Consider the following 12,601-nt stretch of genomic DNA (forward strand, 5'->3'; position numbering starts at 1 on the left):
TTTGAGGCTAGCCAGGGTACATAGTAAAACTTTCTCAAAACAAAACATACCAACAGGCCTTAGGTGAGTATTCAGGTAGAGGGTCTCTCATATTTCCAGGTTAGTGGAGACTTGATAATGTAAGGTGGATAGTAATAACTGTAAAATAAACAACAGTCTATGCTTGGAATATATTTTGTGAAGTGTGTAGAATGTTTAATAATTGTATTCACAATATGATTGGTGTGGGTTTAGGTGGTACATGCAGTAGGTGCCTTTTGCATTCTCTGATGGTCTATTTGTTTTGGTCTTTTTGAGACTGGGTCTCCCTGTAACCCCAGGTGGCCTGGAACTCACTGTGTAGACCAGGCTGGCCTGGAACTCATAGAGATCCGCCTGTCTCTGCTTCCCAAGTGCTGGGATTAAAGGCCTCCTTTCTTTTTTTTTTTTAATTTAATTTATTTATTTTTAATTTTAAAAATATTATTTTTATTTTATGTGTATGAGTGTATTGCCTGCATGTATGTGAGTGCACCCGTGTCATGCAACGCCGCGGAAGTCAGAAGAGGGCTTCAGATTCCCCTGGAACTAGAGTTCAGGATGATTCGTAGCCGCCATGTGGGTGCTGGGAATCAAACCCCGGGTCCTCTGCAAGAGCAGTCAGTGCTCGTAACAACAACTGAGCCATCTCTACAGCCCCCAGATTGTTCCTTTCAAAGTAGCTGTATACCTTTTTATATGGGAGTTTCAGTGCCTGACCCTGATTTTGTATTTGTGAGTTGTATATGCATGTGTGCAGATGTTGAGTTACCCAGTGGTCATTGGGGAGGTTTGAGTAGAAAGGATTGTGTTGTTGTTTTTTGTTTTTTTTTACCATGGGACCATAGTGTCTGACACCATCCCCTATGACTGCCTGACCCTGGGGCTTTTCTTAAGGCAGAGTAAGTGGCTCCTGTGGATCCCATTTGTTGTCTCATTAACTAAATTCTGGGTGAATGAGCTAAGAGCCCAAGGGCTTTGGTGTTTAACTGGTAATACTTAGAACATTAGATGTTATGAAATTGCTTCAGCAGATCCTTGAGTCATTGATTGATCTTGGAGTGGACTGTGAGGCATTCCATGTATACTGTTCTAGATTGGATCATATTCTGTTTTACCTGTAGTTTCATGGACATCTGTGAGTCAGTATGGAAAGCCAAAGTAGAGGCTGAATCTGAAACCAGGATCCTGAAGGTATTCTCAGTCTCCCTCAATGCAAGGACTTTACAGCAACCATTACTAATCCAGGATTCCTGGGAAACTGGGCCTTGATCTTTGGATAGTTAAACATTAACAGACCGGGCATGATGGCTCATGCCTGTAATATCACAGCATTTAGGAGTCTGAGGTAGGAGGATTCCTGAAAGTTTTAGGCCAACCTAGGATACATAATAAGACTCTAAAATAAAAATCAGCCGGGTGTGGTGGCACACACCTTTGATCCCAGCACTTGGGAGGCAGAGACAGGTGGATGGATCTCTGTGAGATTGAAGCCAGCCTGTTCTACATAGTGAGTTCCAGGCCAGCCAGGGCTACAGAGAGACCCTGTCTCAAAAAGACAAAAAAAAAAAAAAATCACTGGGGTTGGAGAGATGGCTTAACAGTTAAGAGCATTGGCTGCTCTTGCAGAGGACCTGGGTTCAACCATCTTTAACTCCAGTTCCAGGGGATCCGATATCCTCTTCTGGCCTCCGCAGGCATTGTACAACATGGGTGTACCAAAATGCACTCATAAAAATTAAAAAAAAAAATTTTTTTGAAAATCAGCAATAACATCGTACTCAAACTGCACGTGTAGCAGAGAGAAACAAGTGAAACAGATGGCAGGAGTTTGGGGCTATTCTGGTCTGAGATCCAGAGAAAGTTGATGGGCTATATAATCCTTGGAAACGTGATTCTTCATTTTCTCTCAGATATAGGGCCTGTTGTAAGGGTCTCTAGAATAGAAACTACCCTTCTTAACACCTAAATGTGAGACATGTTTCACAATGAAGTCTTCTTTTTTGGGGGGGGTGTCTTTTTGAGATCTGTAGCCACAGCTGGCCTGGATTCACTATGGAGACCAGGCTGGCCTCAAACTCAGAGTTCCACCTGCTTCTGCCTCCCAAATGCTGGAACTAAAGGTATGCACCACCATGCCTGGCGAACAGTGAAGTCTTTCTTAAGTTCATATTGAGAAATTAAATATAATTGAAGCAAAGGAATTGCAGAACAGAACTTACTTTATATGGAATGTATTGTCCTATCTTTTTGGGGGTTTTTTTTTTTGGTCTTTTTGAGACAGGGTCTCCCTGTAGCTCCAGCTGTCCTGGAACTCACTATGTAGACCAGGCTGGCCTTGAGCTCACAAGGCCTCTGCCTCTCGAGTGCTGGGATTAAAGGCGTGCGCCACCATGCCCAGCTGTCCTATCATATTTTTTTAAAGCTGCCACTTACATGCAGTGATTTGGTTATAACCATTTTGTTTACAGATCTACTCTAAGCCCTTGTCATTTTACAGACCAGAAAACGAACCCCAAAGGAGGAAGAGAGCTAAGGACTTGGATTTTCTCCCCAAGCAATTGAGTGGCAAAGAATCTAGCTCCACTCGACCACAGGCTAATCGGTTTCTAATTCTTCCTCACATTTGGGAGCTTTCTCTGTCGTCAGATTTGGCTCAGATAAGAATGAGCCTTATTTTTCCTACCTCTACCCAAGATGATGATTCTCTTGGGAGTATCACTATATGTTTGGGTTGGGGGGGGGCTATTGCCACATCATGTCTAGCAACTAATGAACACTCTGCAAGGACCTAGGATTAAGAGATGGAGAGCTTTGCTGGGCCTTTAAGTCTCTATCCCCACCGTGGACCACATTGTAGAGAGATGCCATGAAACTATTTGAAATTTTTCATCAAAGGCATGCATAGGTGAGAGATACCCGGAAAGATGGTGTTCTGTTTATTTGAATACATTTAAGAAGTAGCATGCATTGTTATCGGCATTGTTCTTGTTTGTGTGTGCATGTATGGATATATATGTGTTTACAGGTGCACATGTGTACACAAGAATGTGGAGGCCAGAGGTCATTCTTGGTGTCATTCCTCAGGAACTGCCCACCTTGTTTTTGCAGGGTCTCATTAACCTGGAGCTCACCAATTAGGCTAAACTGGCTGCCTGGTGATCCCCAGCTATCCTCCTGTCTCTGCCTCCCCAGCACTGGGATTACTATCATGATCCCCTATGCTCGTTTTTTTTTTTTTTTTTTTTTTTTTTACATAGGTTCTGGGTTCTTGGGATCATACTCAGACACTCAAGTACTCAGCTTACACTTTAATGACTAAGCTGTCTCGTCAGGCCTTGGGAGGGCTATTAAAAATGGTTAGCATGTATGTATTTATGTATGTGTGATGTGGGCATGTGTGTGGCGGTCAGAGGACAGCTTTGTGGAATCTGTTCTTTCCACCTTTTACATGACTTCTAGGAATTGAACTCTGGTTCTGGTAATTAGGCTTGTGCAGCAAGTACTTTTACCTGCTGAGCCATCTTGCTGAGTAGGGAGGTTTTTTGAAAAAGGGTATGAAAGGGGTTTGGAACACACTGTTTAGCCCAGGCTGGCCTTGAACTCAGGGTAGTCCTCCTGCCTCCCCTCCCAACTCCTGGTCCCGCCTTTTCCTTAGCATTGTTCTTAGAGCAAAAGCAGTTTTACTTCTTGACAAAGACTTTGTTTCCAAACCCTGATCCTTGGGGAGCATGTTGTACTTTGAGTATTTAATAATTATGATCCCTGACCAGTGTTTGTTATTGACAGGTGGTAGCTTTCCTTTGGTTTTGCTTACTGAGATATTTCAGTATGCTAGTGTGAACTGGTCTTTATGGAGCTAGAGAAAGAGCTTGGGTGGTAGCACAGAGCTCTCCATCTTTTGGAGAGTCTGGGAATCTAGAATGTATGCATCCTTGTGGTTCTACTGCCTATGTGATTTTGGAATTTTCTCAGTTTATGTGCTCCTGAGGGCTCAGTAGTTGTGAGAAAGAAGGTAATGTCAGGTGGGAAGCTAACATCACTGGGTCTCTGTTATTTGCATATAGGAAAGCCTATAGATTTCTATATAGGAAATCTATAGATTGCTCATGGTTGAGTCACGGTTGGGTTGTCTCTGAAAGGAAGATGCAAACCAAACAACAAAAACACCAAAAGGAAAAAAATGGTGACACCAAGTAAACTCTTCAAAAAAGACTACTCATATAGAAAATATTAATTTGGGGTGAGAACAGTCTCATGGGACAACCTAAATGTCCCATGTGATTAGTAGAGATGCTGTACCAGAGCAGAAGTACCAGAGACTTAGGTCCCAGAGACAGTTGTATGGGGACATCCAGCAATATAGGGCTCACTTGGGAGCTGTGACTTACTGTCCAGACGCTAGCTCTGGATGTTTCCTAACCACCCTATATTGGTTTGTAAGAGGAGTGTCTGCTTTGTACAAAGGATTCTTAGACCAAGTAAGAAGTTCCTGTAACAAGCCTGGCGCATCACAGTAAGTGATTTACCCAAATACAGAACAATGGGCACATTTCCAGCAGGCATTTCTCATTACTACCATTTCAGAGGGAACTTAATGGAACTGGAGGAGTTCCTCCACCAGCAAGATCCTGCACAGACACTGAAATGTACTGTAAGTAGGGACGCTTACATCTCAGTTGCAGGCGGGAAACAGAACTATCTTGCCATGCCTTGAAACAAACTGGATGCATACCAAGGTGTGCTTTTGGGGATCCAGTTTTATGGCTTTGGATGTACAATCAGATCTAAGGACCTAACTGTGTGGTTGATGGGAGATCTGATTGCCCCAGGAACACAACTTTGTTTAAAGGTGTGCCTCAGCTTTTGGTGATTAGGATAGAACTGATAAAAATAGTGACCTAGCGTGGTGGCGCATGCCTATAGTCCCAGCACTTGGGAGGCAGAGGCAGGCGGAGCTCTGTGAGTTCAAGGCCAGCCTGGTCTACATAGTGAATTCCAGGACAGCTGGGGCTACAGGGGGACCCTGTCTCAAAAAGACCAAAACAAAAAAAACAAAAACAAAAAAAACTGTATCTTTTTAAATGGACTTAGCCAGCTTCAATCAGTTGTTTTTAGATATAGACATTAATCATTAAAGCTGGTTCCCAGCTCCATGGCTAATAAGGTTAATGGGGCTTGTCTTTGGCTTTCAGGAGGGGCCAGTGTGTGTGGAGTACCTGGGTGAGTAAATCCAGATATGTAATATATGTATTATGTACTAGATAATACATAAGTGTGGGTTTCCCTATACCTAAATGCACTTCGTAAGAATATAATTAGCAGGGAAACTTAGCCACCATATACCTTAAGCTTGACAACATTAATTAGAAAAGATTTTATCTGAATACTGCGTTGGAAATTGTGATTTTACGCCATCATGCCTTTGTTTTGCCTGCTGTAGTAGCTTTGTAATGTTGTGGTGGCCAGATCTGGCTGTGGAGGGGCCCCTGGAACACAGTCTTTGCCTGTCTCCATCTGCCCTGCCCCTTCCACTCCTGGTGTTTGTCTTTCTTCTGGAAGGAGGTGGGGCTGAGGTGGGCAGTGTGGGCGGAGGCCTACATGAGCTGGTACTGTTTGTCTTCCTGTGGAGAAGAGCCAGTGACTACTGTAAGGCGGTTCCCAGCCTACTTCCAAACCTCATGTCATCATTGTGTTTGCTTCTGCCAGAGTGTCCTGACCAGCACTAACCTAGGAGCTGAGATCAACAGACGGTTGTAAGGACAGACAAACGGAGGACGAGCTGGCCGCTAGACCCCGCTGCCTCCCTTTTCTCCCTGTTGCCTGCATCCGGAGGATGAGCCCAGCCTTCAGGACCATGGACGTGGAGCCCCGCACCAAGGGCATCCTACTGGAGCCCTTTGTCCACCAGGTTGGGGGGCACTCATGCGTTCTCCGATTCAACGAGACAACCCTGTGCAAGCCCCTGGTCCCAAGGGAGCATCAGTTCTACGAGACCCTTCCTGCTGAGATGCGAAAATTTACTCCCCAGTACAAAGGTGAGCCTCCAGCTGCTGGAGGGGTCGCCAGGCTGGTGAGATGTATGGGATTGTGGCTGTGGAAGGCCCTGGCAGCTGTCCTGGGAGCCCTCACCTCCTCCCACTCACTCTTGTGTTTCCCTTTCTCCCCATCCCCTTGGCCCTCTGCCCAGTATCTCACCCTGCTTTCAAGCCCTGGTAAGATTGCTCAGTTTTGTTTTGTGGATTTGCTTTGAGCTTATTTTTGGTGGAAGTATAGTTGTGTTTTATGTTCAGGTATCTCTTGATCAAGGTAATCCATAGTCCCCATGGGTGGACAGTGGGGGAAGACTTTAGGAGGATTTTACCCAGAATTCTTGCTGCCTGCTTTTTGTCCTCCAGGAACCCAGAAGCCCTGGTGATTAGGTAGGCTGGGAGCAGGGTTGAGTCAGCTAGAATACAGGAGTGGGAGGATTGTGCCGATTAGCTGAAGCCCTCTGTTAGGGAATGTCCGCAGAATTGCCATGTGAAGGCAACCCTTTGATTCAGCCCTTTTCTCTTTTTATAATAATGCATTTTGGGGGAACATCATTCAACAGCATGGTGTGGTCTTTCCTGGGGAGGGAGGGAACCTTTTGTAAATCAAAAGAGAACCCATTAAGAAATTAATTTTAAATGTGCATTACTGTTTATAAAAAAGACTAGCCTAGGTTCTTCTGGGACTATTGAAACATTGTTCTTTAAAGACAGAATGTGCTGGGTTGCCTCTCTGTACTTGGAAATGCATGTGGTGGGAGTGGGGAAATTGGGGCCCTCACTTGGTCCTTTTCTGTTTTTTCCAGGACAAAGCCAAAGTTCCCTTGTTAGCTGGCCACCCCTGCCCCCTTTTTTCCATTGGTCCTTTTCCTTATGCCCACAGGGAAGTGTGGTCCCCTGAATCCCCTACCTGGCTACTCTGCGCCCAGAGCTGGGGGACCACCTCAGAAGTGTCGTCTCTCTCTTTCTCTCTCTTTGAGCACGCATTCCCCAGCAGCAAGCAAGCGGGCGGGCAGCAAGGACTGAGCAGATTCAGTGATCGTGGGGCAGAGAGGCCTGGGAGGAAAGGTGTTCAGCCAGTCCATTGTAAGGCACTCGTCGACACCAGCTGAAATGCTCGAACCTGACAGCCCCCTCCTCAAAGACTGTCTAATTACACATGGCAGGTCCTAGAGACTCAAAGGGGAGAGCAGCTTTCAAGGCTACCATGTGTCTGTGCTCCTGGCCCCACCCTATCTGCCTGGTGTTCATTTTGTTCTTTTGTGACACGAAACTACAAAAACCAATAAAAGCATTACTGAGAAGGACAAAAGGCTTGGGGTACCCACCCATGTAGGGGGTGCTACTGGAAGCCTTTGTTAGGCTGTCTGTGTGATGTGTGGTTTGTTTGCTCCTTTATTTTGCTTTGCTTACCTAGTCTTCCCTCTCCTTCAATGCTTCTTACCCAGAGGCAAACCTGTGTTCCCCTGCATTCAGGCTCTGCTTTAAAGCAAGCCTCCAGGCTGTCGGAGTTTCTGTTTTAGGGCATTAAAAATTCCTACAAGATATGCAGAGCGATGTTTTTGTGTCTCTTAAGATTAGAAGAGTTACATGAAAATTAATAAACATTTTCAATGATGGAAAAATGTGTCTTGTAGTTCTTTGGTTCTTGCCTTCCCTTGTTGAGTGCATTAGAGAGGAAGACTCTCAGTCATGTTTGCTCCCTAATTGCTTGTCTTGTATGGTGTCACTTTTTTCTAGTTGTTTTGATATTTGTTAGGTTTGCAGATGAGTTTGGGGCCTCTGGCAACAGAGAGACTAAGGAACAGGGTAAGAAACAAAACAAAATGTTACAATCATGTTATTTAGAAAGCATCTTTCTGTGGAATCAAAAGTCCTTTCTGCTCCTCAACCTCCTTCCAGGTGTGGTATCAGTGTGCTTTGAAGAAGATGAAGAGAGGAACTTGTGTTTAATAGCATATCCATTAAAAGGAGACCATGGAACTGTGGACATTGTAGACAATTCAGACTGTGAACCAAAAAGTAAGCTGCTAAGATGGACAAACAAAAAACATCATGTTCTAGAAACAGAAAAGAGTCCCAAGGAGTGGGTGCGCCAGCACCGGAAAGAGGAGAAGATGAAGAGGTGGGTAAAACTGACAACGTTGTGCTCTCTGGGACAGGAAGTGTGGGCGGAGGCCTCTTGGTTATAGCCCAGTTCCTTGGAGCCAGGAACTTCTGATGAACCTATAGGTCGCTCAGTAGTCAGTTCCTCAGGGCCTGCCTAGTGTCTAATTGGCTCTGGGTTAGGTCATGCCATTTTGAGTAAACAGCTGAAGTGGTGGCTATAAAAGATTTACTCATTCCGTCCACAATTGCTTTGTGCCGAGCCACAGACAGACTACAGCCAATTCCTTTACCTCAGGTTGCTTACTAATGGTTGGGGACAAAAAGACCAATTGAGTACCAACACAAGTTAAGGACCCATGTGGGCAGGGCTTTACAAAGCCCACATGTTGACAGAACTTGTAAAGGTGTAAAATACAAAGTATGACTAAGTAGATTAACTTATTCCTGTGGAATTTCAACTCACATTTCCTTAGTCTATGGCATTTGGAGCTAGAGGAACTTACGTACCAGAGGCCAGGGGTGTGTTGTCTGAGGGATGAAAGCTGCCACCTCTCCTAAGATGAGGAGCAAAGGCTAATTTTGTACCTTGTTATAGAAAACAGTAGTAAGCAACTTCCTTTAAAAATTTTTTAATCAGGGGCTGGAGAGATGGTTCAGCGATTAAGAGCACTGACTGCTCTTGCAGAGGACCCGGGTTTGATGCCCAGCAACCACATGGTGGTTTTAAAAAAGTAATCAAAGCCAGGCGTGGTGGCGCACACCTTTAATCCCAGCACTCAGGGAGGCAGAGGCAGGTGGATCTGTGAGTCTGAGGCCAGCCTGGTCTACTAGTGAGTTCCAGGACAGCTGGGGCTACAGGGAGACCCTGTCTCAAAAAGACCAAAAAACAAACAAAAAAAAAGTAATCAAATTTTCATCACTCTAGAAAGCTGCTTCATGACTTTGATACTTAGGGTTTTTTGGGGTTTTTTTTTTGTCTTTTTGAGATAGGGTCTCCTTGTTACCCCAGCTGTCCTGGAACTCACTGTGTAGACCAGGCTGGCCTTAAACCCACAAAGATCCACCTGCCTCTGCCTCCCGAGTGCTAGGATTAAAGGCGTGCGCCACCACGCCCCACAATACTTAATTTTGATAATGCATTGTGATTTGTTGAATCTTTATTTCTTTATAGCCACAAGTTAGAAGAAGAATTTGAGTGGCTAAAGAAATCTGAAGTTTTATACTACAGTGTAGAAAAAAAAGGGAATATAAGTTCCCAGCTTAAACACTATAACCCTTGGAGCATGAAATGTCATCAACAACAGTTACAAAGAATGAAGGAGAACGCAAAGCATCGAAACCAATACAGTATCCTTTGTCATAGGACATCTCTACTTTGGGGGACAGGAGGAGAAGCAAGGAAGGGCTAGAAGAGAGAAGTTGGTTGGTTGGTTGCCTAACTAGAGCACTCTTAGCTGAGTGGGATTACAGGTGTGTGCTGACATGTCTGACTGAGGTTTGTTTTCTGTGTGTGTGTGTGTGTGTGTGTGTGTGTGTGTGTGTGTGTGTGTGTGTGTGTGTCTGTAGGTAGGTGCACACATCCACAGCGTATCTGTGGAGGTCAGAGGACATCTTACAGGAACCACAATGTGGGTCCCAGGGATTAAATTCGAACTTGGGTCATCAGGCTTGGTGGGTAGGAGCCCTTACTCATTGAGCTATCTCACTCACCCTGGTGGGGTTTCTGTTGTTGGTTTTTGTGTGTATGTGTGTATATGTGTGTTAAGTCATGGTTAGTTTCCTCTGTTAGGAGTATGGTTTTTTTGTTGTTTTATTTTTAATTTTTACAAAAACTTTATTGAGAATTTCATACATGCATATAAGGTATTTTGATCAAATCCATGCCCACTCCCTCCCCTCCAACATTCCCCCCTCTGAAGAGGTAACCCTAAAATCTTTTAAGAATTAGATACAAGCTCCCAAATACTTTTGACAGTTTTTGGCCTTGGAACAGAGTATGTATGTTGCTAACAGGCCCAGGGACATTGTGACTTTTTTTTTTTGGAGGGGGGGGTCTTTTTGAGACAGGGCCTCCCTGTAGCCCTAGCTGTCCTGGAACTCACTATGTAGACCAGGCTGGCCTTGAACTCACAGAGATCCACCTGCCTCTGCCTCCTGAGTGCTGGGATTAAAGGCGTGCACCACCATGCCAGGCTGACATTTTGACTTTTAGCCAAGAAACTGGCAACATTTCTTTGGGGTCTTTTTACCCTAGCTGCCTAGCCAATTAGGAGTATGAGTTTTAATAATGGTTAATTTCCTCTATTAGGATTCTGCCAGGGTAATTCTGTGTGAGTAAATGCAACCTCCTTTAGGAATAAAGTCTATTGTAGGAGTCTAGATAGTGGGGAATAAAGGAATCTCAGGTAATGAGGCTACCTTGTGAAAAGGCTGTCTTGTGTTAGGTGGGCTTTAGCCTAGGTGGCCAAGAGGCTGGTCCCTATTTTTAGACTCTGCAGAAAGTATCATAGTTTATACCTGCAAGGATTTGAGAGGTAAGATGGGGTACCAACATTCCATTCCTGGTTCACCATTCTGGCATATAAGCTATACTTGAGGAAGGTACTGGTCCTTCTCTTTTTCACTTTTTACTTACTCATTGAACTATTATTCTGTGGTCTCAGATTTTGTTTGTTTTTTGCAGTTCTGAGAATCCAACCCAGGATCTCTTTTTTGCTACATCTATTTATTTGGTGGCACACACAGAGAACAACTAGCCAAAGTCAGTTCTCGCCTTCCACCATACTGGGGTCCAGGGACTGAACTAAAGTTGTTGGGCTTGGCTACAAGCACCTTTATCACTGAACCATCTCACTGGCCCCCAGGGATTCTTTTTGTTTGTTCTTTTAATCTTATGGGTTGAAATTCCCAAGAATTAGTGTTGCTGTATTTATTTTTAACTTTTACTAGGGAAAAAAAAGTTAAAAATAGGATCCCTGAGTACTTGCCACCCAGAATTGAAAGGTAACCTACTTGAGTCAGCCTCATTGTCATGACTATCTCCAAATACCCAGCACTCCACAGTTGACTTTTTTCTTTTTCCTTTTTGGTACTGAGACTCCAACCCAGGGCCTTGTACAGGTTAAACAAGCACTCTTACCACTGAGCTATGCTCATCAATACTTGGTTAATTTTTTTTCAACTAGACTCTGAAGCAAAACTGAGATAGTTTTTTTTTAATATTTTATTTATGTTTATTTAATGTGTATGAGTGTATTGCCTGCATATATGTGGGTGCACCTGTGTCATGCAATGCCACAGAGGTCAGAAGAGAGCTTCGGATTCCCCTGGAATTGGAGTTAAGGTTCGTAGCCGCCATGTGGGTGCTGGGAATTGAACCTGGGTCCTCTGCAAGAGCAGTCAGTGCTCTTAACCGCTGAGCCATCTTTCCAGGCCCTGAGATACATAGTTTTATCTGTAACTTGTATCCTAAAAGATAAGACTATTTTAGAAAGAGGCCCTGAGTTTGATTCCCAGCATTCTTGTGAAGGCTGGGCACACCTACAATCTCAATATTGGAAGACAGAGACACCAGTCTAGGCAAATGGGTGAGCACTAGGTTCAGTGCAAGACCCTGTCTCAGAAAATAAGGTGGAAAGTAATTAAAGAAGACACCCAGTGTCAGTCTCTGACCTCCACATATGTATACACATACATGAACATGTATATACATCCACAAAATAATGTTTTTAAATTTTTTAATTGAATTTTTGTGATTTTCATACAATGTAGTTTGATGGCATTTAGATCCTTTCCTCTCTCTGCACCTCCCTCATCTGCCAGCTGCCCAATTTAATGTACTCTCTTATATATAAAAGATGGACTATAGAGTCTGATTTGTGTCCTCAAATGCTCTTCAGCGTAGGTCCATCCACTTGCCCCACCAAGAGTAATACACTGTCTATCCCCTTCCCAGCAGCCATCAATTGCCAAAAGTTTCATAGGTTGGGTTGGGATTTCTTACCCACTTCCTCATGTCTGTGCTGGGATTTTGCCTGGTTTGAGTTTGCATAGCACTTGTGTATGCTGTCACCATTGCAGTGAGTTCATGTAAGTAACTGACCAGCAGTTTGGAATACTGTTTCCTTGTGGTCATCCACCACCTCTGGCTCTTAGAATCTTTCTTCCACCTCTTCCCTGAGCCTTGGGAGTACACACACAAAAAATTTTAAGAAATTTTTAAATATTAATACCATCTAATCCTTAAAAATGGACAATAATTCTTTACTAGACCCAGGCATGGTAGCACACACCTTTAATCCCAGCACTTGGGAGGCAGAGGCAGGGGGATCTCTGTGAGGTCAAGTCCAGCTAGGGCTACAGGGAGACCCTGTCTCAAAAAGATTTTTTTTTTTTTGTCTTTTTTGAGACAGGGTATCATGTGCCACCATGCCCAGCCATAT

The 12,601-nt window shown here is 44.1% G+C and overlaps 1 protein-coding gene across 4 annotated transcripts in view; it reads left to right on the plus strand.

Annotated features, from left to right (window-relative positions):
- Window positions 1–12,601, plus strand: part of Ip6k2 (inositol hexakisphosphate kinase 2) — a 29,132-nt gene that overhangs the window by 12,914 nt on the left and 3,617 nt on the right. For 2 of the 4 annotated variants that reach the window (XM_008853228.1, XM_029556171.1), the window contains exons 2-4: window positions 5,728–6,056; window positions 7,953–8,175; window positions 9,331–9,506. In XM_008853228.1, coding sequence (XP_008851450.1) covers window positions 5,855–6,056; window positions 7,953–8,175; window positions 9,331–9,506 — 601 coding nt within the window. In that variant the 5' untranslated portion in view covers window positions 5,728–5,854. Of the gene's footprint in view, window positions 1–5,213; window positions 5,242–5,727; window positions 6,057–6,856; window positions 7,676–7,952; window positions 8,176–9,330; window positions 9,507–12,601 lie in introns of those variants that run through there. The other 2 variants (XM_008853229.1, XM_008853230.3) reach the window with 2 other exon arrangements.

Source organism: Nannospalax galili, unplaced genomic scaffold (assembly GCF_000622305.1).
Source record: "Nannospalax galili isolate Female #2095 unplaced genomic scaffold, S.galili_v1.0 scaffold786, whole genome shotgun sequence".
Classification (NCBI taxonomy): Eukaryota; Metazoa; Chordata; class Mammalia; order Rodentia; family Spalacidae; genus Nannospalax; species Nannospalax galili.